General features: G+C 47.2%; 1 protein-coding gene, 1 long non-coding RNA gene and 1 pseudogene across 3 annotated transcripts; 1 reads left to right on the top strand and 2 right to left on the bottom strand.

The window, feature by feature from the left end:
• Positions 1 to 20,541, top strand: RSAD2 (radical S-adenosyl methionine domain containing 2). Its single transcript, XM_038560698.1, has 6 exons — positions 1 to 459; positions 6,408 to 6,569; positions 10,992 to 11,221; positions 13,889 to 14,038; positions 14,795 to 14,827; positions 17,329 to 20,541. The coding sequence occupies exons 1-6, from the start codon at positions 114 to 116 to the stop codon at positions 17,491 to 17,493; spliced, it is 1,086 nt and encodes a 361-aa protein (XP_038416626.1). The 5' UTR covers positions 1 to 113; the 3' UTR covers positions 17,494 to 20,541.
• LOC119877147 lies at positions 2,503 to 25,670 on the bottom strand. Of its 2 annotated transcripts, none has more exons than XR_005371991.1 (4): positions 25,660 to 25,670; positions 23,396 to 23,401; positions 21,232 to 21,236; positions 2,503 to 2,714 (listed from the first exon to the last, which is right to left on the bottom strand). It is a non-coding gene; the product is annotated as an uncharacterized LOC119877147 (long non-coding RNA). The 2 variants fall into 2 exon arrangements; XR_005371990.1 differs by having other exon boundaries at positions 2,503 to 2,742.
• On the bottom strand, positions 2,921 to 3,047 carry LOC119864019 (annotated as a pseudogene).
• Positions 25,671 to 26,600: the final 930 nt, after the last annotated feature.

A 26,600-nucleotide genomic window follows, 5' to 3' on the forward strand; every position in this document is an offset into this window, starting at 1 on the left:
GCTCAGCCGACAGGCAGTCAGAGGTGTGTGCATCCTGCTTGTGCAATAGGCCACCCCAGGACATATAAACTGAGTCTCCAGGATGCAGGGCTACCTCAGAGCATCTGGCCACCATGTGGATGCTCGTGCCCATCGCTTTTGCTGGAAAGCTGCTGAGCGCTTTCCAAAAGCCGCTGAGCTCTCTATGGAGCAGCCTGGTCCCCTGGTTCTTCTGGCTCAGGGCAGTGCTCTGGCTGGCAGGGGGCAAGAGCCCGCAGCCTCGAGCCCGGGGGCTCCTGCCGGAGAGCAGAGCGGGGGCAAAGGAGGGCCTGGACCAGCCCACCATCCCCACCAGCGTCAACTACCACTTCACCCGCCAGTGCAACTATAAGTGTGGCTTCTGCTTCCACACGGCCAAGACGTCCTTTGTGCTGCCCCTGGCTGAGGCCAAGCGAGGGCTGCGGCTGCTGCAGGAAGCCGGTGAGTCCCCCGTCCCAGGAGGGAATCAGGGCACAGCCACTGGCTGGGCGCATGCACAAGAGGGAGAGCTCCTGCAGAACCTGGGAGGCGTCCCGTCCTGTCCTTCAAGGCAAGAGTAGGATGAGCCTGGGGTGCACGCCTAGGGGAACCAGACTCAGCCTGCGCAGCTGGTAAGGGATGCAAACCCATCCCTCCCGTAGCCTCCGTGTCAGCAGAGGTCTGTGCACCTGCCAGGCCCCCAGGGTGGCCAGCATTTGCCAAGAGACAGGCTGGGAAAGTTGCCACTCTCTGAATTTATCCAAAACACGGATGGATTGGGGCTTTCCAGAAATCGTTAATGAGGAAAGGTGAAACCAAAGACAAAGTCTTTGACTTAAGAACTACAGTGTGTGAAGGGCGGCCGGGTGGCTCAGTCAGTTAAGTGTCTGGCTCTTGGTTTTGGCTCAGCTCATGATGTTGGGGATTCGATCCCTGAACTCCAGAATTAGGCCCTGAGCTGAAAGCAGAGCTTAACCTCTGAACCATCCCTTGGATCTGACTTATTTTGTTCTCCATCACATTTGCTCCATCATCCACAGCTGTTCATCCAAATACAGACCCGCCTCGCTGGGATCCCCAACTCAGTGGGCTCACCTGCATTGCTGTGATCCCTGTAATTGTCTCGGTGTCCCCACTGGGACAGGAAGCTCCTCCATCCTGGTGACTTAAGTGCCCTGTGCTACAGGCACATCTCCCCCAGCGCCTGCACAAATCAAGCCTATAGTCATGCCGTCCTCTCTTTCTGGAATGCCCTCTCTCCTTCATTTGCAACCCTTGGTGCTTGTTACAAAGGTGCATTCTAGCACTTTTTAAAAAAATATTTTATTTATTTATTCATGAAAGACACAGAGAGAGGCAGAAACACAGGCAGAGGGAGAAGCAGGCTCCATGCAGGGAGCCCGATGCGGGACTTGATCCCAGGTCTCCAGGATCACACCTTGAGCCGAAGGCAGATGCTAAATCACTAAGCCACCCAGGGATCCCTAGCCCTTCTTAAGTTATACCGTGATGTTTCCCTCTGTTGTTTTATTTTTTAATACCTGGATCCCCACAGAGTCTGAGTTCCGAGGTTGAACGTTAACATGCCGTGTATCTCTGTGCCTGCCAGGATATCTAGGACATCATAGCAGGGTAATAAATGTTCTTGGAGAGATGGTTTAATAGATGAAATAATGAAGGGAGGGAGGTCTGGTGCCATGGAAAGAACTTAAGACTCTTGACTTGCAAGAGTCCCGCTCTAACGCTGACGAGACTTGTCAAGACATTTAACTTTTCTGAGTAGCAGTGTTGCAATCGTTAAAGTGTAGATAATCAAGATCACTTGCATGCCAATCTCAAAAAGTGGCTTCATGGCACAAGTAGGTGAATGCTCATGTGTTTTTAAATAGAGTATAAACTACTATAGCTATAATTAATACCTTTACATAATGATTCCTCAGTTCTAAGTAACTAAAGTCAAAGTTAATTAAAGCGATCAAGGTGTAACGTAGGTCGTAGGTCGTATGCCTCGTAAGGGAGATTGCTGGCTGACGGAGGAAAATCTATTTTGGTGATGATTGAACACGCAAATCTAAATGTAAATTACATTTGAAATGAAAATGTACTACTCTGGTGGAAGAGGCTTCTACAATATTTTACCTCTCCGGCTTTTACACAGAGATGACTGAATGGAATTTAGCCTCTGGGAGCATCAGTTATCGATCTGTGATCGCTCCTTGGGTGTTAACATCATCGTGAAGTAAGCCTTGCTCGTCTAAGATCTTACCTACACACCTATAAGCAGTTTTTGTTCCTTTCGTCCCCTCTACGTCTTCTCAAACTCATCAAGGGCCGCTGGCCTGTACTGTTTCGCTTCCTCTGGTTCATCTGACCCTATCTCACCACACCTTAGGGAATAATGATGTTTCCATTGGATGATGATCATTGTCACACAAGCAGGCTCCCAGCATGTTGGATTTCTTTCTTTTTTTTTTTTTTTTTTTTTTTTTTTTTTTAGTTTTGACAGACAGGAAGCAGGATTTATTGGTGGGCATGAGTAGGGTTCAGGTGGTGCAAGGTTCTCATGAGTGCAGAGCCCTCCATTTGTCCAAGGGGCCACGATTAGGGATGTATTTGACCCCACAGCCATCTGGGATGAGCCGCTTTTCGGCCACCATATCTTCAAATTCGTCCACATTAAACTTAGTAAAGCCCCGCTTCTTGGAGATGTGGATCTTCTGGCGGCCAGGGAACTTGAACTTGGCCCTGCATAGGGCCTCAATCACATGCTCTTGTTCTGCAGCTTGGTACAGATGGACATGATGACTTGGCCAATGTGGACCCTGGCTACTGTGCCCTGGGGCTTCCCAAAGGCACCTCACATACCTGTCTGCAGCCTAGATTGGAGATAGCATGATGTCAGACCTCGAAGTCGACCACAAAGGGCTGTCTCCAAGGTCCCTTAGGGCAACCCATACAATCAACAGGCTGGATACACTACCAAGGAGGCTACTGTTTGCAGCCATGGCACACTGGGCCCCCATGGAGAGCATGTTGGATTTCAATAGCGAGATGATGGCACTGGTCAGTGTCCAGCTGTAGACACACCTGAAAGAGAAAGAGGGTGTTGAAAAGCCATGTGGCTTGGTCTGCCATAAGCCGGGTGGCTCCAGGCGAGCAGAGACGAGGGGCAAGCCCACTGACAAGGATGGAAGGCCGTGCGGATTGGGCATCCATTCTAGCTCCATTGTTTCTTTCCTAGCCTTATGATCTCGAATAAATCTTTGAACCTCCCTGAGCTTCAATTTCTGCAACTAAAACCCAGGATGGATTCCTTCCTTGCTGGATTAGTTTCAGGATTCAGTGCTTGCCTTTGCCACGTTACCTTGAGTGGAGAGGCCAGATGCCCATCAAGGGAGAAAAACTGGGAAGGGTTTTGTAACTGGCTCTCACTGTTTCCTTGGGGGGAGCACCACTTGCTGCCAGGCAGGGGGCAGGAAGGGACTGTGGATGTGACCTCCTCACTGTAGTTTTCACAGGGAGGAAGTGACAGGGAGGCAAAGTCTGCTTAGCGAGTGCTAGTGGGAGTGAGCTCAGCGAGCTCTGGGCACAGGGGCATCCCCGTTTCTCTAGATCTGGCCCTGGGAGGCGGAGGGCAGAGTGCAGTGGCCCAGAGGGAGCCTCCTAGATGAGGTGCTTGGGGTTGCTCAAGAAGAGGATCTGACCAGCCTTCAGCTGGGACCTCGAAGCTGACTCAGGACAGCATTTTAAAAGCCGTGCTACAAGGAGTTTGCACAAATTAAATCTCCAAGTAATGAGCACAGCGTTCATTACTTGGTAGGTACCAAGTAACACACCTACCATTTGTAGGTACCAAGTAATGTACCATCCATGGGTTGAATGGATGTTGACAAATAACATTTGTAGGGAAATTTATGGCATGATCTACTGTTTGGCCCCTGATCAGCTCCCCAGCCCTCTCTGCTAGTCTGGTTGGTGCTGCTAATTATTTCCTTTCTGTGACCACGTCTGTTTGCTGCTCTTACTGGCCTCCTGCTTCTTCCTTTGAGCTCCGATGCTCACACGTGCTTCCGTCTCTGTGGCCTGCCACCCCATGTCCTTTCCTCGCCGTCTCTGAAGCGCAGTGGCTTCTGTCTCTACTCCGATCTGGAATAAGCTGTCCGTCTGGTGCTGTGGCTTTGCACCCTCAGGGCCCAGGGAAGCAGGCATTTCAAACTTCACTTAGAGGAGCAAGTTACTTAATGATGGAAGGTTGAATTCTGGAAATGCCTCACTCTGAGGGCTCCCCTGGCAGGGAGAACCTACTCAAGACTCGGTCAACTGAGTCAAAGTGAGCTGAATTAAAAATGAACTCCACTAAAAATTAATTAATTAAAAAAATGAACTCCACTATGACAGTGTATATGTTCTAAACTTCAAGATACCCTGGACCTTCTAGCAAATGTCCCCGTTCCCTCCAATCTTCCCTCCGCTCCACTAAAATCTCAGCAACAGCGTTGAAAGGAGGGGCACAAACCCACAAACCCACAAACAAATCAACACCCAGTGATTGAAACTGATTGATGGCACTTGGACGTCTTCAGCATGTGTCTGCAGGGCGGTGGCTACAAGAGGTTGGTTCCCCAGGCGGCCCCGGGGAATGCAGGACGTTTCAGAGACGAGAACCTTCTTATCGTGCAGACGCACAGCTTTCATCAAGAAGTCGGGGGTGGAGGCAGGAGGGAGACAAGGGCTGAAGGCAGATCCGCTGCTGTCCCCACCACGGGGGAGCCCCTCCCCGAGCCCTATGGGTGACAGGAGGCTTATTTTCAGAAGGATCTGGCCCATGGAGGCTGTGCTCAGGGACCCTGGGTGAAGCAGGGAGACAGAAAGCTCCACAAAGGAATGAAAGTTGGCCTGCTGGGTGTGAGAGTCCACGTCCTGGGTGCAGGCAGCAGGGGCTGCAGCGAGCAGGAGATTGAGAGTCTTCTCCAGCAGGATAGAATGGCCTAGAGGAAAGACCACAGCTTCCCAGCCTGCGGGGCATAATCCAGTGGCTAAATCAGTCTCTCCCTCTGTCACTCTGTAGCAAAACCCTCCAGCCAAGTGGTTTCTTCCTAAATCACAGAAATTCCATTCCACTCTTTTATGCTTCCCTCAAGTAAGAAAGGACAAATAGAAACACCAAAATAAAAGGCAGACGCCACCACAAATAAACAAGGAGAATATAGGAAACACTTCAAAACTTCCCTAACTGATAACCCCGGATAGATGAGAGAAAGTTTTGTTAAGAAAGAGCACTACTGCTATGCTGAGAAACTAAGATATGGGAGAGTCTGGGGAACGGAAACTGGGATTTCTAAAATTAGAATTTTAATAGATAGACTAAAAGATAAGGTCCTGGGAAAGTGTGACACAGGAGACACAGCAGGAAGGTGTGGTGGTTACAAGCCAGAGCCCCGCAGACCAGCTAGAGGAACCCCCCGAAGAGAAAAGCACGTTGGAGAAGACCTAGGGGTTATCTAACCCCTAGAATGAGAAACTTCCTGCACCCTAGGAACTGTATTTTTTCCTTCAAGGACCTGCCAAGTGGCCAGAACAATGAATAGAGACAGATTCTGCTGAGACTCATCACCCTGACATTTGGGGACACTGGAAAGAAAGCTTCCGGAAGGGGGAAAAAAAACAAACCCATGCACTTAGAAAGGATTATAAATCAAAGTGTTATCAGGCTTCTGAGCAATAACATTAAAACCTAGAGCACAGGAAATAACGCCGTCGAAATTCCCAAGGCACAGCAACTTCACCCAGAATACTTTACCTGGCCAAACTGTTGGTCACAGATGTATTTTGGAACCTAGACATCCTCATCTTGATTTGTGTTTTTTTGTTCTGTTTTGTTTTGTTTTTCCCCCAGGAAACTGCTAACAGCTTTTCCAAAAGAAGGGAGTACACCAAGGGAGGCAAGGGCGGGAGTTCCACGCTGAGGGGGTTCCAGCCTGTGGGAGAGGGAGGACGCCCCTAGGCCATGCGCAGGGCTGTCTCGGGCTGAGAGGGCCCCGCAAGAACGTTCTGGAGGGAGCCGAGGCGGTTTTCCGCACCTCTCTGTGCTGTCTCGCCCATCTCTCCCTTTGCCTCCCAAGCAAGTGTATCATCTCTAAAACCGATCCCCTACACTAAGAGCATCTATGTTAAAGCAGGGGAGAAGTCAGACCCGGGTTATGTATATGGATAGTCCCTTCCCCACCCAACACCCCCCATGGGGAGCATGGGGAGTCAGGGCTCGAGGGGGGGCAGGGGATAATGGGCAACTTTCATTTCATTTTCATTACTTTGAAAGAACATTCCTTTTGTCATGAAAATAGTGAGGGGTATTTGGGCAGTGGGGAAACAAACAACAGAAGTTAAGCTTTGTGGTCTGCCTCCCGCAGGGATGGAGAAGATAAACTTCTCAGGCGGGGAGCCATTTATCCACGACCGGGGCGAGTACCTGGGCAAGCTGGTGAGGTTCTGCAAAGAGGAGCTTGGGCTGCCCAGCGTGAGCATCGTGAGCAACGGGAGCCTGATCCGGGAGCGCTGGTTCCAGAACTATGGTGAGCCACCTGGCATCACGCTGTAGTCGGGGCTGCTATGACCGTTGGTCCCGGATTCCTTCCATCCTGAGCCTGAGGCCAGGCTCGTGGCAGGGAGAGGTGATGGGGCGGGGGGAGACACCGAACTCCAATCCCTGTGCAAGCCATGCAGGCAGTCGGGAGGCTTTCATTCTGCGGGCTCTATACTTAGAGCCCTATAGGTGTTGACTAACGGGTGTGGCAGGACAGGTGACAGAAAGTATCAGTAAGCACAACAACGGTGTGCAGCCCGGTTTAGAGGAAGCTGAGGCCAAGGCATTAGGGAGTGTTGACACAGCTCTGCAGCCGCTCCCTTATTGCGTGCTACTGACCTTTAATATTTCGATACGAAAGGAGCTATTGTTGTATTAGTCTCCTAAATGAAGCAATTGGACTAAAGCAGCCTCTCCCACCTTTGGCTACATATTTGGCTGCTGAAGAAATCTAAGCAAAAGATCTGCGTGGGGACAGAATCCCAGAACCTTGTGGTACGTGGACAGACAGACCTGGGAGGCTGCAAGGGATTTGGCTCCACGGCCAGGATGGCGATCCTAAGACCGTGGAGGTCCCTTATGGCCGAGTTTCCATAGATGTGATATCCCTAGACCATACCTGGAATTTAGGGAGCAGTGGGAAATAAGAGCTGTTGTTATTACCGTCATTTCAGGAGACGATGATAACCTCTTAGAGCACAATTTTCTGTTCTCACTTTGTATGAGTTCTTTGAGCCTTGACATCACTGAAAGAGTAGTTGCATCTACTCCCTGTTGAGGCTGCTCACAGAGAGCCTCTCACCAAATACCCCTCCCGAGATGGAGAAGAAATGGGCATGGGGAGGGAAGACTGTGGATGTGGGTGGTGTAGCCCCTCCGACAAAGGTGAATCAGGGAAGATTCGAGACAATGTGTTAGAACCAAAACATCCAGGGCACCCAGATGGCTCAGTGGGTTGAGCGTCCAACTCTTGGCTGCAGCCCAGGTCATAATCCTCGGTGGTGGGATTAACCCCTGCATCAGGCTCAGCACTCAGTGCAGAGTCTGCTTGAGATTCTCTCTCTCCCTCTGCTGTCTCTCTCTCTCTCTCTCTCTCTCTCTCTCTCTCTGTCTCTCTCTGTGTCCCTCTCTCTCAAATAAGGAAAATAATTTTTTTATGTTTTTTAACTTTTTATTTATTTATTTATTTATGATAGTCACACAGAGAGAGAGAGAGAGGCAGAGACATAGGCAGAGGGAGAAGCAGGCTCCATGCACTGGGAGCCTGATGTGGGATTCGATCCCGGGTCTCCAGGATCGTGCCCTGGGCCAAAGGCAGGCGCCAAACCGCTGCGCCACCCAGGGATCCCCGAAAATAAATTTTTAAAAAAGAATAAAAACGTTTGTGAAGGGAGTCACTTAGTGAAATAGGGTCAGAAGCTTCTACGTAAGTCTGGGGACCAGATTCAGAGGGGGAAGAAAAGTTTAGGGGACAATGTGAACAAGGGATAATGGTTGGGTGTTGAGGGGGTCCCTGAGCAATGCTCCTCCTCCAACACTGGCTCTGCATGCACACCACTGTGCTGTGAAGAGGAGGCCCCGCCGGGTCACCACATCCAGGGTCAGAAGCTCAAATGCTGGCATGGGGAAGGCCATGGGAATCAGTGAATTTGGAGGAGCATAAGAAAAACCCACTTCAGTCATAGGGAGACAATAAGCAGGTGTGAGGCCATGAAGAATGGGAAGCACCCTGCCTGGTTCATAGTGGACACGCAGACAGCAGTTAGTCCTGAGCTCCCATGGACATTTATCCTCTATGGGAGTGTAGGGTTAGGGCCTCCATAGTCTGAAATTCTTAAAGACACTTCAGAAATCTACATTTTATGTTAAATCTCCCCTTAAATATTTGCAAATAATTTGAAATGGGATTAGATGTCACACAGGAAAACCATAGCAACATTTACGTGTAACTGTATGGCCTATCTGCCTCCAATTTCTCACCTCTGGTTTATAGGACCAGGGCTAAGTTTGTGTGTTGTGGGGACCAGAAGAGCCATTTTGGAGCAACCACCGTCTGTCTCTCTACGTTTGGCAGTTTTCTAAGAGCGCTCATGAGACTCAGGAGCAGACGAGGCTCGTGGCTAAGGTCCATCCGAGCAAAGGATACGGTGCAGAAATAGCAGGAGAAGACATGCATCCCTGGGTCCCGAGAGCTCAGACACAGGCTTCTAAGTCCTTCCCTTCCAGGACGTACAAGATGTGCTTTCTCTCTAGCGGTGACCTATGGGGACATGTCAGGAATGCTTTTGCCTAGGAATGATCTTGTGAGCCTCAGGGTCTGAGGCTTTCCTGTGAGGCTGGTCACTTAGGCACATGCTGCTGTGTTCCCATCCATGGCAGCTGAAACTCAGGACTCCCAACAACAAAACCAGGTACATCGTGAGTGTTGTTCAATGACCCCAACAGCTCTTGATGAGCTGATATAACATGCCCCACTGCTCCAGGCATGGACACTTCATGAGTGGGAGACACATAGAATGTTCTGGTCGCCTTACATGCAGCGATTGGCCAACACTCCCTCATAGGGCCAGGCAGGCTCTTCTGGAGACTTGGATGGACTGAGCCAACAGATAGGCTTCGCTATCTCTCATCACAAGGGCTCCTACCAGAAAATCTGAGAGAAGGAGGAAGAGGTCTTGTGGTCACAGAGCAGAAGCTGGAGAGTTAGCAGAGTAAAGCAATTGACACGGATTCTCAGCTGATGTGGACACCAACCAAGGCTTTACTATAACTGATAGGTGTCTATTTTACCTTTGAACTTTGTTCTTGGTTGGGTTAGAGACCACGCACTCAGTTAGTTCTCTCAGGATGATAAACCATCAGGAATTTATTTAAGATCAATTTTTAGGGCATTTTGAGTTGTTTTAAATAATAGTCAGTTGCTTTCTCTGGGTCCAGTTTGTGCTCGTTGCTTTGAGCCTGTAAATCAGGTAAAAGACAAGTGCTTGCCCTTGGAGAAACGAGAGACTAATTAGGATGATTAGTTTATTGTTAATCTGCTTAATAGATTGCAACTCACGGTTCAGAGTTCAGGACAACCCGTCACATCAGTCTTTCTCCAATTTGTGCTAAGAAGTGGAGGGCGTACACGTGGGTAATATCAGATTGGCCTCTACGTTGAACTTAAAATGTCTCTCTGATTAGGACAGCTGGTCATAGTTGCTTAAAGAGTCTCAGGACCCCCTACTTTCTATAATTGGAGGGGTTTGAAGAATCAACTTTGCAGGCAATTCTGCAGTCACCATAGTGAGGAAAACTCAGACTCCGTCCATGTCGAGGACATAGCCGGCGAAGGGGGTGGGTGGCTGAAAATGTCTGTGCTTGAGAGGCAGGTGGATGAGCCAAGGAAATGAAAGGGGTGAGAAGAAAGGCAGAGGAGAAATTGATGTTACAGAAACATGCAGGGAGGGAGAAGCTGGGGGAGAGGGAGAAGCAGACTCCCCACTGAGCAGGGAGCATGATGCGGGGTTTGATCCCAGGACCCAGAGATTGTGACCTGAGCCGGAGGCAGAGGCTTCACTGACTGAGCCCCCCAGGTGCCTGTCCCTCTACAAACATTTAGATGGTGACGCCAGCATAGAAGAGAGGTCAAGAAGAAGCCAAAGAACCTGGCAAAAATATTAAAGTTTTTCTGCAGAGCAATTTTATTTATATGATGAGCAAAAGAGACTGCCAAACCTGTAAATGCTCATAGATCCAAAATACTTATTGCCTCAGAAATGACATAATTGTGATGCAGCAATTAACTAAGGACTCGTTTGGGATCCCGGGGTGGCTCAGTGGTTGAGCATCTGCCTTTCGCCCAGGGCATGATCCTGGAGTCCCGGGATCGAGTCCTACATCGGGCTCCCTGCATGGAGCCTGCTTCTCCCTCTGCCTGTGTCTCTGCCTCTCTCTGTGTCTCTCATGAATAAATAAAAAAATCTTTTAAAAAATGACTCATTTAAATATACCAATAAATGCTCACACACATACAGAGGTGCCATTTTAGAATGGTCAAATATGAGTTATCTCCATCACCTCATGCGTGATGTGTATTTTTTTTCAAGATTATTTAAACAAGTGCCAAGTAAAATTCACATTTCCATGGAGTGTTGTGGGTACAAGGAAAAGTCTTTTTAAACATTAAGAATAAGATACAGGTGAGGTAGCTGAGTGACGGGCACCGAGGAGGGCACGTGATGGGATGAGCACTCAGTGTTATACTATGTTGGCAAATTGAATTTAAGTAAAAAATTGTAAAAAAAAAACAAAAAACAAAAAAACCCTGAGATACGAGCAAGATGTGTTTTATCACAAAGAGATATGAACGGCCTAAAAGCTTTGGTCCTTGAATGGTGTTCGAGGCTTAAAGGTGTTCACTGTCCCTCAGGTGAATACCTGGACATCCTCGCCATCTCCTGTGACAGCTTTGATGAGCAAGTCAATGTCCTCATTGGCCGTGGGCAAGGAAAGAAAAACCATGTGGAAAACCTCCAGAAACTGAGAACGTGGTGTAGAGATTATCGAGTGGCCTTCAAAATCAACTCTGTCATCAATCGATTCAACGTGGACGAGGACATGAGGGAGCAGATTAAAGCCCTGAACCCCGTCCGCTGGAAGGTAAGTGCCGTGTCGCTTCTGCTGCGCGTAACTCAGATAATGTTCCGGAGACACTTGTGACGCTGAAACCCCGGAGTGACCAAGCCAGATGGGAAACCCGGGCCTTGGTCCTTCCTCCAGCTCTCTTAAACTTCCAACTACTTACATTCCCTTCGTCTCAGTCTCCCCTTCTAGAAACTGGAACTGATTCCCTTCTGGAATATTGGGGGAGTAAAAGTCAAAAGATAGAGTCGGGGGCACCTGGCTGGCTCCGTCGGTGGAGCGTGAAAGGCTTGATCTCGGGGTTGTGGGTTCGAGTCCTGCATTACATGTGCAGATGACTTAAAAATAAAATCTTTAAAAAAAAAAGATACAGTCAGTGCTTGGAGGTGTTCTGAAGACTATGCCCATAGAAAGCCTAATTTGTGTTTATCTATTAAATATAATAAGGCTGGATTTCTTCTTAAAGCTGTTGGCTTATTCATAAATGGCTATCTGGTCTCCATACGTTCTGTTAATACAGTTTTCATTGGATTATTAGAAGATATTGGGGCAACACTATTTTTAAGTTGCAGCAAAGTTTATTTGCCAAGATCGGTGCTTTAAGACCAACCTCTCTATCAGCTCCTTAAAATCTGAAGTTCAAACTCGAGATGTCTATATCTAGCACCCACAAGGTGCAGACACCTGCAAATAATGGTAAATTGAAGTGTCCTACCCATGGCTGCTCTTTAGAATCAACTCAGGGAGCTGCTTATAAAGCAGCTGCACCCCCGGACCTGCACCCCCACCCCGGAAGCACCGGAGGGAAGCTGACGATGGAGGGATGTGGGAGGAACGGAGGCTGTGGTCCAGGAGGGGGCCAGACGAGGGCTGGACGCTGGGCTCCGGGCTCTTAGATCCTCCTTCTAGAACCACCTACCTGTCCCGCTCCTTTTCCCTGACACCCCATCTCTGTTCCACTTCTTTTGCTGTTACTGTCTTCCTCATTCTCTTTCCACCTTCTCTCTCTGTATTTACATCCACATTTTTCTTCCCGGCTTTGGCTTGCTGGGAGCGCCTCGCCTCATAGCTCCTTTATCTCAGAGCTTTCTTCTCCAATCTTACAACTGTGATTGTGGCTTCCACTTGCTGCTTCGCTCCAGAATTGCTGGTTCAAAATCCTGAGTTTTCTAGAGGGAGGCAGATTAGCGCCTGCCTGTTAGGAAAGCAGTTTTCGCGTCAGATCACCGTTGTCTGCAAGCTGCAGACGGATGAGAACCTGCACCCCTGAGCCAGGTGTCTGGTCCCCAGGGCTGCCTCCTCGGGGCTTGCAGGTCCCGTCAGGAGGACACCAGCATGAGCACGCGTGGCAGGGAAGGGACCTCGTGGTATTCGTGAGCAGGGAGCTCGGTGTCCCCCCTAGGCTCGCTCTAGTGAAGACAGAGCAGACCCCTCCTGACCTCCTCATCAATCCCACCACCCTCTCCGCCTCCAAGCCCATTTTGCTTCTCAAGCTCCATTTGAGCTGGTGGATTCTGGAACCACAGTCTCGAGGGAAAAAGCTCATGTGTGTCTTCACCCACCTGACATTCAAGGTTGGGCCTCTAGCCTGTGTGGAAACCTCTTCCAACCTCCCTGCCAGGCATCCCTCTTCACCCTGCACCTGGACTGGGGTTGGGTGCTGTGGGGACAATGATGAGGGTGTCCCCTCCCAAGCGGCTGACACCCACAAAGGCAAATGATACAAGTACCACGTGACCAGGGTCTGCAGGGACAGGTGTTAAAGGGACTGGGAGCCAAAGGAAGGTGGAAAGGGAATAGAGTGAGCAAAGAAGGCACTGGTTAGGGAGTTTTAAAATTAATTCTAATTAAACACTATATATAATCCTCCCCTTGCATGAAAACCCTACAGATCCAGGCTTGGTGCTGGATATGTGTTTGATCAGCTGCCACCTGGTCCCTCCAGGAGCGGGTCCCCGGGACAGAGTTTTTCCTTCTCGGATGATGGTATTCCTTATGGTGGGATAATACATTCACACACACAATTGTTTACTTAAGGGAATGTTGACAGACTATTAAAGGCTTTGGAAACTGTCCTTGTATATTAACTGAAAAATAAACCACATAGCCTAGAGGCCTTAGTAAGGGTTTAGTGAAGCCAGCAGAAACAACATACTGAAAATATTCATTTCTTGGTTTGGGAATCACAAATGATTCATTTTCTTGATGCTTTTGTATTGTCCATATTTCCTGCAATGCACACCTGGTATTTGGTGGTCTGAAGACATCGGATTATCAGACCAGATCAAACATACACCAGACTGGTTTTATATTTTCAGACGGGGGATCCCTGGGTGGCGCAGTGGTTTAGCGCCTGCCTTTGGCCTAGGGCGCGATCCTGGAGACCCGGGATCGAATCCCACGTCGGGCTCCCGGTGCATGGAGCCTGCTTCTCCCTCTGCCTGTGTCTCTGCCTCTCTCTCTCACTGTGTGCCTATCATAAATAAATAATAAAAAAAAATATATTTTCAGACGGTTTGCACTTCCTGACTTTGAGGGGTTCCAGAGCAACGTCTTTCTAGATGGTTCCTTAGTCAGGGGAGTCGTCTTTGCTCAGAAGAGACGAAGCTGGGTCTGGGGAAACGCGGTTTGGGGTGAAAATGATGGGAGGCTCTTTGCACAACAAACACCCTCCTTGTGTCCCAGGTCTTCCAATGTCTTCTGATTGAGGGGGAGAATTCTGGAGAGGATGCCCTGAGGGAAGCGCAGCGGTTTGTTATCAGCGATGAAGAATTTGAAGGATTCTTAGACCGCCACAAAGAGGTGTCCTGTTTGGTGCCCGAGTCTAACCAGAAGGTTGTATGAAGCAAACATTGCCTTGTTCATCATGACACCTTGAGATTGAGTCCAAGCAGGGAGCTCTCTAGCCCAGAGGGGTCCACACGTTGTTCCCTTAGAGGGTTGGGCGAGCAGGATGGGAGGGGTGCTAAAAGAGCTTCAGCTCCTTGGACCAGGCGTCCGCCCACTGTTCCCACAGCGGGAGCAATTCCAAGGACTCAATCTTGAACCACTATAGCTTCCTATAGAGGGTCCACCTTCCATATACCTGTAGAAGATACAACTGGTTACAGGTAATGAGAGTCACATTAAGATCTTCAGGTGAGCTCTCAGGTAATAGCATGAAAGCATTATGCATTGACAGAGGGGGACATTCAGTGTATTCACTGAATTCAGTGTAGGATCATCCATTGGGAAGATTAAATAAGGAACAGGGCCCTCCCATCGCTTGAAGAAATGGGGAGATTTCATTGTCAGAGAAGCTCTGAGCACCATGCGACCCTCCCAGCGTGGGGCAGAGAGCCAGCCTGCTGGCATCTGCTGGAATCCGAGTGGACACGGACAGATGCCCCTGGAGACGTATGTTGGGTGGGGATGGAGGCACCGACAGAGGGACCACCCCGTAGGGGACATACCCAAAGACACTCAGGCGATACAAGAAGTGTAGACTCCAGAAGGAATAAAGCACACACATTCAAACACCCCAAGATCGTTGAACCCACGTACTGAAAAATACACTTGAAACTAAATTTGTGTGTCATTTCTCTTTTGCAGATGAGAGATTCCTACCTTATTCTGGATGAGTATGTAAGTACTTGCAATGAATTATACAATTTAATTTTTTTCAAAGATTTTATTTATTTATTCATGAGAGACACAGAGAGAGAGGCAGAGACACAGGCAGAGGGAGAAGCAGGCTCCATGCAGGGAGCCTGACGACGTGGGACTCCATCCCAGGATCCCAAGATCACTCCCTGGGCCGAAGGGAGGCGCTCAATCACTGAGCCACCCAGGCATCCCCAATTTAAATTTTTTTTTAAATAAAAAGAATCTTAAAGATTTTTTAAAAATTAATTAATTTAATTAAAAATTCAGTAATTTTTAATTAATTAAAATTAATTAGAGCTCAACAATCCCAGTGTTGAGCTCTACTGAGCATAACCGGTCCCGGGTTATCTTTGGAGCCAGCATTTCCTACTTCTGTTGTCACAGATTAGCATCACTATTATAGAGCCCTTATCTCACTGGGTCGGGTCTGAGCTAGCCGTGTAGACAGGACTTCGTATGACCCAGGCTCCTGTATCCGCACCAACCCCAGGCCATGGAGCCATGGAGGTCACCCTGAAGCTGACTTTGCAGAGACCTCTGTCGTGCTGTCGTGGGCTGGAAGTTCTCCAGCAACGGGAACCGGTGGTGCCTGGGAGGACTTCACATCACCTTCACACTTCATATTACCTTCAATACCTCTGATACCGCCAGCCTATTCCCTGACTGATAAATCTTGGCTCTGCTGAGAAGCAGCTACAGCTCTTCTCCCAAAGCCGTGGATATTGTTGCCACCGCTCTGCCTTACAAAGAAAAAAGAAAATCCATCCTTCACAAATTTGAAAAACAACTTAATTTTTCCCCTTCCTTTGTCTTTTTTTTTGGGGGGCGGGGGGGTACTTCGATTCATAAGCCTTTGCCAATAGTTCTAGTACAGGACAAACAAGTCCATTCAGAGACCTGTTCCTAAGAAATGAGCTCCAGGGGCACCCAGGTGGCACATTCAGTGAAGAGTCGGCCTTGGGCTCAGGTCATGATGCCGGGGTCCTGGGATCGAGTCCCATGTGGGGCTCCCTGCTCAGCAGGGGAGTCTGCTTCTCCCTCCACCTCTGCCTCCCACCCTGCTCGTGCCTGCTATCTCTCTCTCAAATAAATAAAATATGAGAGAAAGAAGAAAAGAAAGAGAGAGAGAGAGAAAGAAGAAAGAAAGAAAGAAAGAAAGAAAGAAAGAAAGAAAGAAAGAAAGAAAGAAAGAAAGAAAGAAAGAAAGGAAGATAGATTCCAACAAGAACAATGACTTTAATGATGTATACATGGAATTTGGTGTTTGAGAAATATTTATTTGACTTTTGGTATTTTACTATTTTAAAATCAATCAATGATGCTTCATAACCATTTTGGTGTTGGTCACTATGAACTTTCTTTATGGGGCATAAGGGGGAAGGCAAGGACTCTAGTGTTCAGTGCATTGGTTCGAGGTAGAGAGGAAAAGTCAAACAGAATTTATCTTTGTCTATTTTTATTTTTATTTTATTTTTAGAGACAGAGAATGTGCAAGGAGGGGGGCACAGGGAGGTGGAGGGGCAGAGGGAGGGGCAGAGGGAGAGGGAGAGAGAGAGGTGGAGGGGCAGAGGGAGAGGGAGAGAGAGAATCTCAAGCAGGCTTCACGCTGAGCTTGGAGCCCCAAGATAGGGCTTAATCCCACGACCCTGAGACCGTGACCTGAACCCAAACCAAGAGTTGGGCGCTTAACTGACTGAGCCCCCCCGGGCGGTCCAGTTTTTATTTTTGGAGTGTCATGACTGGCTGGGGATTTTGACCAATGCTGCCGTGCTCCTCAACAGACTCTCTGGTCTCCACACAACTGCCAGAAACAGAGTGGAACCGACATTTGCTTTTGGTAATTAAAGAACATTTTGGTTCCACAAGTATTACTACAGATGCTCAGTGACACGGTGGGGCAGAAGTGTGAAGACCTGATTCCTGCCTGTAAGGCCTTTAAGTTAGGAGAAAAACTGGGACCCTTAACAGGGTGTATAAGACTCTTCTTGGCCTGGCGCCTGCCTGCCTTGTACTTCCTTTTTTATCCCTCCCCCTCCATTTCTTGAAAGAGGTTTTTGTTAACTTCACACCTATGTATTCATGCACGAGCGCTTTTCACTCCAGCAATATCACCTACCTGCAATTTCCCAGATACACCTCCTGTTTCATGGGTCTGTGCTTATATAACACTGGTCTCTCCAGCTTATAGTTTCCTAAACATTACTCACCGCCCCCCCAATGGAGGAACATGCACCTGCTGTGGCATGCGTATAATTCAGCTTATTATGCATTACATTGATCGAATGTGTTCATGTTAAAGTGAGCAACTTGGATAGAGGAAGGGTGTTCAAGGAGGTCGGCATCCTCAGAATAGCATCTGGCCCACGGCCTTCAATAAATATTTGTTGAAATGAGTGCAATATCAAAAACCACTCTGGATTAATCCCCAGAATTGAGTTTCATGGAATAAATTATACTCCTTTCTGTCATGGATTTCCTAGATGCGCTTCCTGAACTGTCAGAATGGGCGGAAGGATCCTTCCAAGTCTATCCTGGATGTTGGAGTAGAGGAAGCTATAAAATTCAGTGGATTTGATGAAAAGATGTTTCTAAAGCGAGGAGGAAAATATGTATGGAGCAAGGCAGATCTGAAACTGGACTGGTAGAGGGAAGATGGAGCAAGCCTTCAACCCACCTGTGGGGAACTCACTCAGACTCAGGGTGTGGCAACTTCCATCGGCGGGGCTTCCTGTTGGCATTTTGCAAGGGCCCCAGATCTGATTTTCTGTTGCACGTGATATCTGATTGTCTGTGGCCACTGAACACACAAATCACTGGGATAATTGAAATCCGTCGATAATGCAAAACCAGTAACTTTAGTTAATTAGCCTATTTAGGATTTATTTTTTTTAGCAAGTGTTTTCTGTGACTCCTGTGCTCCTAGTTTTGATGTTACTTTTCCAGTCCTTTCATTTGCTAGAGTCGTTTTTTTTTCCTGCTAAATAGTGAGATGCCAATTTTCACACCTAGAGCAATTACAAAATCTCTGCCCCTCCCTCAATTATTCTGCTTGTTGACACGCTCTTTCCCTTCTGCCTTTAAACCACTGAAGTCTTGGACTCTTTACCCAGAGTTGGAAACAGTCAACAGATATTTCACAGGGTAGGAAATGATCATCTCATCGGTGCTCAGTAAGCACCTCGAAGGGAGTGTCCACCTGCCGGTGCTCTGCACAGCCCCTGGGCCCTGCTGGCTGTTCTGTGGGTGTTAATTATCTCTGCGGCTCTGTTTTCTCTTCCGAGTCTCAGCAAAACCAGCAAACTCCATACCTTTCATGACAAAGTTGACCCGGGGTCAGGGTTCCTGTTGCTGCAGGAACCCATCATCCAAGCCACCTGAGTCAGCCTCGCCACGGCGTATGCATTCATTTGGACGGACAGTTGTCCCCACATCTCTGATAAATGACACCTTACTAGATGGGCCTGATCTGTTAGGAAACAGCCCTGGACTGGTATGTAGGAAAGAATGTGAGGAAGCATCTAGAATGTGCCTGGATTTTACATCAACAAACCAGTGGCACAATATCATATATCTCAACTAACTTTGAATCACTTGAAATAAGGATATACTTTGGGTCAGTAGGAGAAGATCCTGTTCCTTCCTTTACCAGCTTCTTTGGGAAAATGTCGCCTGAAGTGGGTCAGGGAACAGAAGCCTGCCCTTGTGGAAATATCACATGCACTTTGTTTATTTAATTTAGATAGTATCTTATTGCCTGGAAAACAATAATTTGTTTCTTTTCTTTTTTTTCTTTTCTTTCTTTCTTTTTTTTTTTTAAATAATTTCTTATCATTGTTTCAGAAATAGGAAATCATGGGGATCCACCCCCACCTCCCTCGGAGGCAAAGGCACATTTTCATCCAGCTGCCATGCTGGGGTTGGTCACTAGGTGGCATTAAATGCTGCCTGAGTCCCTGAAGCAAACACCCAGCAATTCCACTACTTAACCTAGTTTCCAGACTTGGTGATTTTGAAAGTTTGGTTTTTGTGATTTTTTTTTTTTCTCAGAAAAGATATTTCTACTTCAAGTTTTAAGTGACTGCAATTCAACTGAAATATAGTTGTGTCTCATCTAAAACAGGGTCAAATAAATGGGTAAAATAAATATATGAATACAATTTAAAATTAATTAATTAAAAAAACAGGATGGGCTGTCATGCACTTTCCATTTTATTTTGTTGTATATCTTCAGAGAGAAATGAATTAGAAAGTTTTTTTTTTCCCTGTATGGGTTTTGACCATAGTTAAGCTATGATGCCCTTAATATAATCAGTATAAATATATTTTTTTAATGTAACATGAGCATACTATGCTGATCTTGACACTATTCAACAAGATCAAGTTCATCAAAGAAAGATCATGTATGTGGAAGCACCAAAGATGTTGTCTGGTGGACAGCAGGGGCTCAATCATTATTTGAAACAGAATCTAAATTGGAAACCCACATCCTCTGAGTTGGAATGAATTTCTCTCAAATCCGCTCAAATTAAAAAAAATGTGGAAAATTGTGTTACTCTTTCCCCAAAGGGAAATCTAAAACAAAACAAAACAAAACTGCCCCTGAGAAATAGGCATTTAAAATATATTTTCCAACTGGTTTTACATCACCGCTCCCCATCCTTACGCACTATCGGGATTTGCAATGTTTAAAATATCTAAATGTTTCTTTTCTTAAGGGGGAGAAATAAGGACACATTATTTGTCATTAGAGTAAAATTCAAATTTGGATCATATAACGTTTTGCTTTATTTTTTTTTTTTTTTGGTCTTAAATAGGAATTTCAGTTTTATGATATATTTTCCTCTTTATTGAGAAAACAACTGGAGTACATTTACCATGATGAACTCTGGGTAATGTAGGGAAGTGTTGGATCACCGTATTGTATGCCTGAAATTAATACAACGCTATATGTCAGCTAACTGGAATTTTTGGGGAAAAAATGAATGAAAAAAGAAAGGAAAAAATCAAATGGTAGTTTATCTGAGGCATCTCAATGTAAGTGTTGAGAGCAAAGGTTTTGTGGTGTTTTTAAGTGTCGCTAACGTTTACATTGTAATGATATGAAGAGAATTTTGCTTTAAGAAATCTGGGAAGACCAGACATTAGGAATAGCATATTGGTTTTACAAGTACGAATCACCTTTGTCATTTAGTGATAAATGACCTGAAAGTTCCCTATTTTCTTTTAAGTTTGAAGATGGCTGAGACCACCCAGATCCATCATCTGAAATGCAGGCTCCTGTTCCATCTCGACTGGAATTTGGAGGCTAGTGGTTGGGTTGGTCCAAAGAACCATGATTCTAAAACGAGCCACCAGTCTCCATGAGGCTCTATCAGGCAATGATTCATCTTGTTGCTTAACCTCTTGGTTTTTTTTGTTTGTTTGTTTGTTTGTTTGTTTGTTTGTTTTTGTTTTTTGTTTTTTGGATTTTTTTGTTTTTGTTTTTGTTTTTTTGTTTTAACCTCTTGTTAAAGACTATTTAACCAGCTTAGGGGGAGATTCATTGTGCTGTAAGATTTTGAGCCTTTGTCTTGAGTATATATATGTCTTAATTTTTAAGAAAAGTATATATTTTTTTCTTCATATGTGATGCTTTCTGAGGATTTATCTGATGTGTTGTAAGATGTTGCAATAAAAACAATTTTTGTACGATGCCTTCTCTCTCAGTGGGTCCATGTAACGAAGCGTCTCCTGGCTGTGCATTTAAACTCATTGGGTGTTTTTACAAACTTTGCCGTTGCTAAAAGGGAGTAACAATTTTAAAATCAACAAAGTTATCAATAATTAATAAGCACATCACAGGCAACCCAATCAGCAACAAGATGGAGTGGAGATGAGTCATTCTGTATTCTAAAATGAGAATGGGCATCCTGGGAACCAGGTGTCCAAAACCTGACCGTGTCAGGGCAGGGGACGCGGGGTAGCACCAGCCTCCAGCCCACTGGTCCCAACTCCGTGCTCTGAGTGTGAGCTGGTCAGCTGCCCCCGGGGGCAGACAAGCGCCTTGCCCTGGAGTCCCAGGAGGTGCAGAGCTCACCCCTCGCACCCCGGTTCCTAGCTGTCCGGTCAGTTCCTGGGCCCTTCCTTACCCACATCCACTGGTCCAGCATGGAAGCAGCAAGCACCTCCCCTGTCAGTCAGCACTCCCCTCCCATACCTCCCATAACTGATCGATTTTTTTTCATTTGGAGCATCTCAACGTGTCGCTGTCTGATTCTGCTCTCAATTCCAGGCTCTTAGGGCCAAGCACTCTGTATGGCTGGCCCCAGTGTCCACCTCCTGCCCTCCAGACTGGACTGGTCCTCCTTTGGCCACACAGCATTCTCTCAGATGGGCCCATGCACCTGAGCTCTGGTTAGGGCACTCACCTCTTCAGGACCCATGTGGCCTCACTGCCTTCATCCTCCTGCATGCTCACCAACACTGGGCTCCAGCCCCAGAGAACCAGGGTCAGATCCAGGACCTTGAGTCTCGAGGGGGCAGCTCGAGTCCTTGATCATTGCGTCTGGGCCACATTTGGAGCTCATGACTCCACATCAAGTTCCTGCTCATCGGTGCCCTACCCAGTCAGGGGGAACCCGCACAGCAAGTCCAACTCAGATGCTATTGAGATGGACTTGAAAAATCAGAAGAGACATTAACATTTTTTTCATGATTCTAAAAATAATACATATCTAGAGTATATTTGAAAAACAGAGGAGAGCAAAATGAAGAAAATAAAAATTATCCATAATTGTATCACTGGGAGGTAACTGCTAATTTACTTCACGTCTTTCCGGTCAGGGATATTTTTTAATAGAATTGAGTTCATTCTCAATTTTGTTTCCCACATAAAATCTTCTGAAGGTTTTTCAAGCCAATTAGTATTCTTATGCTTTAATGAGAACAGCTAGTTCCTCACAATTCACACTAATGTCCTTCTAAAAACCGCAGTCGGTTTGAAAAAAAAAATCACTGGCTTTGGTTTTTGAGTTGCTTAGATATTTAAGAATGTGACTGTATCAAATGTTCTGAGAATTCACTTTATTCAGAAAAGAAATAATTAATAATAATAAAGCTCCTCTGTGCGAGTTAATTCCTGGAGGATCTGGGAAACAGCCCAAAAGTGATTTATGTTTTCATTCAGGGCCGTCTTGACTTGGCCCTGTCTGATTCTGTTCCCAGTTCGATATGCGAGGTTTCTCCTTACCACCGAGCAATTCTCCAACACCGGTGGGTGCCTCACAGTTCAACTCCACTCTGAGGAATCTGCCTGGATGGTGGTGGGCGCGCAGGGTGAGGGTTCAGCCCCACAGGACTGCGCCCCCCACACCCCTGCTCAGAGGCCAGTCCTAAGCCCAGGGCATCTCCAGTGCTTCTGAACGAGGAGCTATAGATCAGAAGTTCCCACAACCCCCTCCTCGGGTTCAATCAATTCTCTAGAGTGGCTCACCAAACTCAGAGAGACATTTTACTTTCTAGATCACTGGTTTATTATAAAAGGGTAGAAGTCAGGAGCAGCCAGGAGGAAGACATGCGTAGGGCCAGGTATGGGGAAAGGTGAGGAGCTCCCATGCCGTCTGCCAGGGGCACCGATCTCTCCAAATCTCTATGTCTTCCCCAAACTGGAAGCTTTCGGAACCCCATCATTTTGGGTTTGTATGGAGGACTCATTACAGAGGCCTGATTACACCACTGGCCATTGGCCATTGGTGAGTGAAAATCTCCAGCGGCCTGGGGGTAGAAATGAAAGTTGCAAGCTTCAAATCACGGGGTTTTCTCCCCGACAACCAGCCTGCACCCTGAGGGCTTTTCCCAAAGTCAACTGATTAACATAACAAAACACACGTTTATTGCTCTCACCACTTAGGAAATTCCAAGGGTTTTAGGAGTTCTGGGCCTGGAAGGGGAACAAAGACCAATATTTATCCCTTATTATAAATCACAGTATCACACCCTGAGACCCCCTTAGCTCCTTGACTCAATAGACTGACCTCCATCAGTTCTCTCTGGAGCTTGGGTGGTAATCAACTTTCTGAGGCTGCTTTCCCCCCCTGCAAGCAAGTAGTTACTGAGGAGTCGGAACACCAGAGCGGGTGTGAAGTTGGAGCCCTGTCTTTTCAGGAGGGCTACCTCATTGCTCCTTGCATCCTAAGTCAGGGAAGTCAGCTTTTCCAGGAAGCCCAACAGACGGCAAGCATTCAAGTGTTGTTTGAATCAAACCCACCTGACTCAGCTCAGGCCACCGTGATAAAGTACCGTAGATGGGACACCCGATGGCTCCGTGGTTGAGCACCTGCCTTCAGCTCATGTCATGATCCCGGAGTCCCGGGATCCAGTCCTGCATAGTGCTCCCCGCGGGGAGTCTGCTTCGCCCTCTGCCTGTGTCTCTGCCTCTTTGTCTTTCATGGATAAATAAATAAAATCTTTAAAAATAAATAAATAAATAGGGACGCCCAGGTGGCTCAGTGGTTGAGCATCTGCCTTCCACTCAGGGCGTCATCCCAGGGTCCCAGGATCGAGTCCCACATCGGACTCCCTGCATGGAGCCTGCTTCGCCCTCTGCCTGTGTCTCCGCCTCTCTCTCTGTGTTTCCCGTGAATAAATAAATAAAAATATTTAAAAAAATAAAAATAAAATAAAATACCATAGATAGGGGTCTTAAAACACAGACGTGTGAGTCTCAGTTCTGGAGGTGGGAAATCCAAGATCAAGGGGATGGCAGATATGGTTGCAGGTGTTAAAAAAAGAAAAGAAGAGAAAAGAAACATCCATCAAGCCCTAAATGGAGTCATTTGGCCCCCAGCACAGCAAAGGCGATTCAGTGATAGTTTCCACCTCTCCCAGGAGCATGACCTTTGGAAAGTCCTTCTGGTGGGATGAGCACTTGGTGTTATACTATATGTTGGCAAATTGAACTTAACTAAAAACAAATGTAAAAAATTAAAAAAATTAAAAGTTTTAAAATTTTTAAAAATTAAAATAAAATAAAAATTAAAAAAAAAAGAAAAGAAAAGAAAAAAGGAAGTCCTTCTGAAATGTCCCTATCAGCTCTGGTGAGGCCACCTGCAGGACAAACCCCGCTGTTCTTGCCTCCCTGGAAGGAAAGCCAATGTCCTGGCCTGAGACAAGCCTTTCTTTCCCTCTGCGGATGGCTTCTCACCATGCACCCCCACCTGCAAACACCTTCTGCGGTGTGCAGCTGCTGGGGCGGCCCTCCACCTGCCTGATTCAGGAATCACTTAATAAAGCCAATTTGAACTTCAAATTTACTCTGTCCAACCTCATTTTTCAGCCCGGGTGATGATTCCCACCAGCCTGTCCTCGTGGCATTGACGGCTGTTCTGCAGCGTGGGGCTCCACACAGCGCACACTCCTGTCAGACCTCAGGGGATGGAGAGAGGTGCTCCCTCCTCCTTCCCAACGGCCTGAGACCCAGACTCCACCCCTGTCTTCGGGTTTTGTTTGTTTTAATCTGTGGAGGCTTCTCTTGGTGGTTGGATATCATGAACGTGCATCTTCTTTTGGGGAAGTGGGATATGTCCTTGCCCCGTGGTGGTCGTGGTCCTAGTGATGAGGGAGCAGAAGGCAGAAGCACAAGCTGACCCCCACCCCTAGCTTCCAGGAAAGGGATGTGTGACATTCCTCAGGCCTCCCAGCTGCCCTAAAACTAAGGGAAGGAAAAACAAAGGGTCAGCTGATAGAGATCACACCCCCTCAGGCCTGGAGGCTCCCTCAGTTTACCAATGTCTCAGTGATTTACGAGGAAAAAACAGTCTTATCAAAAGCCTAACATTCAGAGAGCCACAGCTCTGTCTCCTGGAGCCCTAACATCACCCTCTCCACCATAGGGAAGTGGGAAATAGAGGCAGAAGGGAATGTAAATAAAATCAAAGTCCTTTATGACCTGCAGCCCATTGATAATGACCTGTGACAGGAAGAGAGTAACATGCCTCCAGGAAGCTTCCTGCTGTCTTAATGTTAATGCCTTACTAGAAGGAAAAACTACATTTAAAAAAAATTCTATTTATTTATTCATGAAAAACACACAGAGAGAGGCAGAGAGAGAAGCAGGCTTAATGCAGGGAGCCTGATGTGGGACTCAATCCCAGGACCCTGGGATCACCACCTGAACCAACCACCAAGCTACCCAGACCTCCTGGAAAAACTACTTTAACTTGGCAGTAGCCAGGGCCCCCGGCATCCTAGGGTCTTTAGCAGATGAAAGTCCTTTTGGACACCTCCCATTTCCCTTAGCTCCCCCAACTCCCAAGTGTATAATCAGCCACTCCTCACAACCCCCGGGCAGCTGCTCTTCCTGCCCACAGATCCTGTCCCCTGGGGCTTTAATAAAATGACCTTTTGCACAAAAGACATCTCAAGAATTCTCTGGACCTCACCAACATCCCAAATGTACATCACTGGGATGAGAATAAGTTCTCAGAAACACAGCCCAGTGGGGCCAACATTCATGCCCAGACATGAGAGGGGAGGGCAGGGAAGGGGATAAATCTCTAGATGCACATCAAATGGGCAAGGAAAGAGGCTGCATGCCTTTTTTCTTTTTTCTTTTTTTTAATATTTTATTTACTTGGAACGCCTGGGTGGCTCAGCGGTTGAGATTTTGCCTTTAGCTCAGGGCATGAATTCTGGAGTCCCGGGATCAAGTCCCACATCAGGCTCCCTACATGGAGCCTGCTTCTCCCTCTGCCTATGTTTCTGACTCTCTGGGTCTCTCATGAATAAATAAATAAAATCTTTAAAAAATTTTTTTATTTACTTATTTGAGAGACAGAGCACAAGTAGGGGGTAGCAACAGAGGGAGAAGGAGGCTCTGCACCATGCAGGGAGATGGATGTGGGGCTCAATCCCAGGACCCTGGGATCCAGGGGCAAATGCTTAACCCACTGAGCCACCCAGGTGCCCCAAGAAGCTGCATTCTTCATTCTGACATTGCACTCAGCCGCATCCAGTGCCAGACACACAGACAGAATGAAAAAGTTGCAAAAGTGTAGGAAACACAAGACAAATTAAAGCATCCAGAGGGGTCCTGGAAATGCTTGCCAAAGGCGTCAGTAGGGAACTGGGGTCTGAAATGCTAGGAGTGGCTTCCCAGGCTGCCAAGCTGGGCATTCGTGTGTGTGTGTGTGTGTGTGTGTGTGTGTGTGTGTGTGTGTTGCCGTATTGTTATTGTTATTGGTGGGGGTGTATGTGCAGAGAGAGAGAGAAGGAGAGGTTTTTATGGATTGTCTATATTTTAAGGCGATTGAATAATCCAAGGCTAGTACATTGAAAATCATAGCGAAATAAAAGTTAAGTACAAACAAAACGGTTCTTAGAAATAAAGAGAAACAAAACGAAACAGTCTCTAAAGAGCTCTCTACGTCTGTTTAGGTCCAGAAGGGGTCTGTGTAGACCCAATTCTATTCTTGCTCTCCATGATCCTCGCTCCGGTGGATCCCGGGCCCAAGCCATCCTCATTTCTAACAGACACTCTCTGTTCTATCAAACCAAACAATCCATCCTGGGAAGGTGTTACCTGATTTTCCCCATTGCAGTGGCGGGAGCTCTCCCTGCCGTGGTCACTTACAGTGGTCGGGCCCTGGGAGGCTCCAGGATGGCTGTTCGCTGGCTGGAGATGCTGTCAGGACTGGCACCTGCAGAGGGTGGCGAGCTGATGTAGGTGGATGGGTCTGTGGGCCGGGACCCCACAGACTGGCTCAGGATAAGGCAG

The sequence above is a fragment of the Canis lupus genome, chromosome 17 (assembly GCF_011100685.1).
Source record: "Canis lupus familiaris isolate Mischka breed German Shepherd chromosome 17, alternate assembly UU_Cfam_GSD_1.0, whole genome shotgun sequence".
In the NCBI taxonomy this organism is placed as follows: domain Eukaryota; kingdom Metazoa; phylum Chordata; class Mammalia; order Carnivora; family Canidae; genus Canis; species Canis lupus.

Coding starts and splice junctions, on each gene's coding strand:
- RSAD2 (XM_038560698.1), top strand. CDS start 114: ATGTGGATGCTCGTGCCCATCGCTTTTGCTGGAAAGCTGCTGAGCGCT. Junction 11,222..13,888: donor TGAACCCCGTCCGCTGGAAG/GTAAGTGCCGTG, acceptor CTTGTGTCCCAG/GTCTTCCAATGTCTTCTGAT. Junction 14,039..14,794: donor TGCCCGAGTCTAACCAGAAG/GTTGTATGAAGC, acceptor TCTCTTTTGCAG/ATGAGAGATTCCTACCTTAT.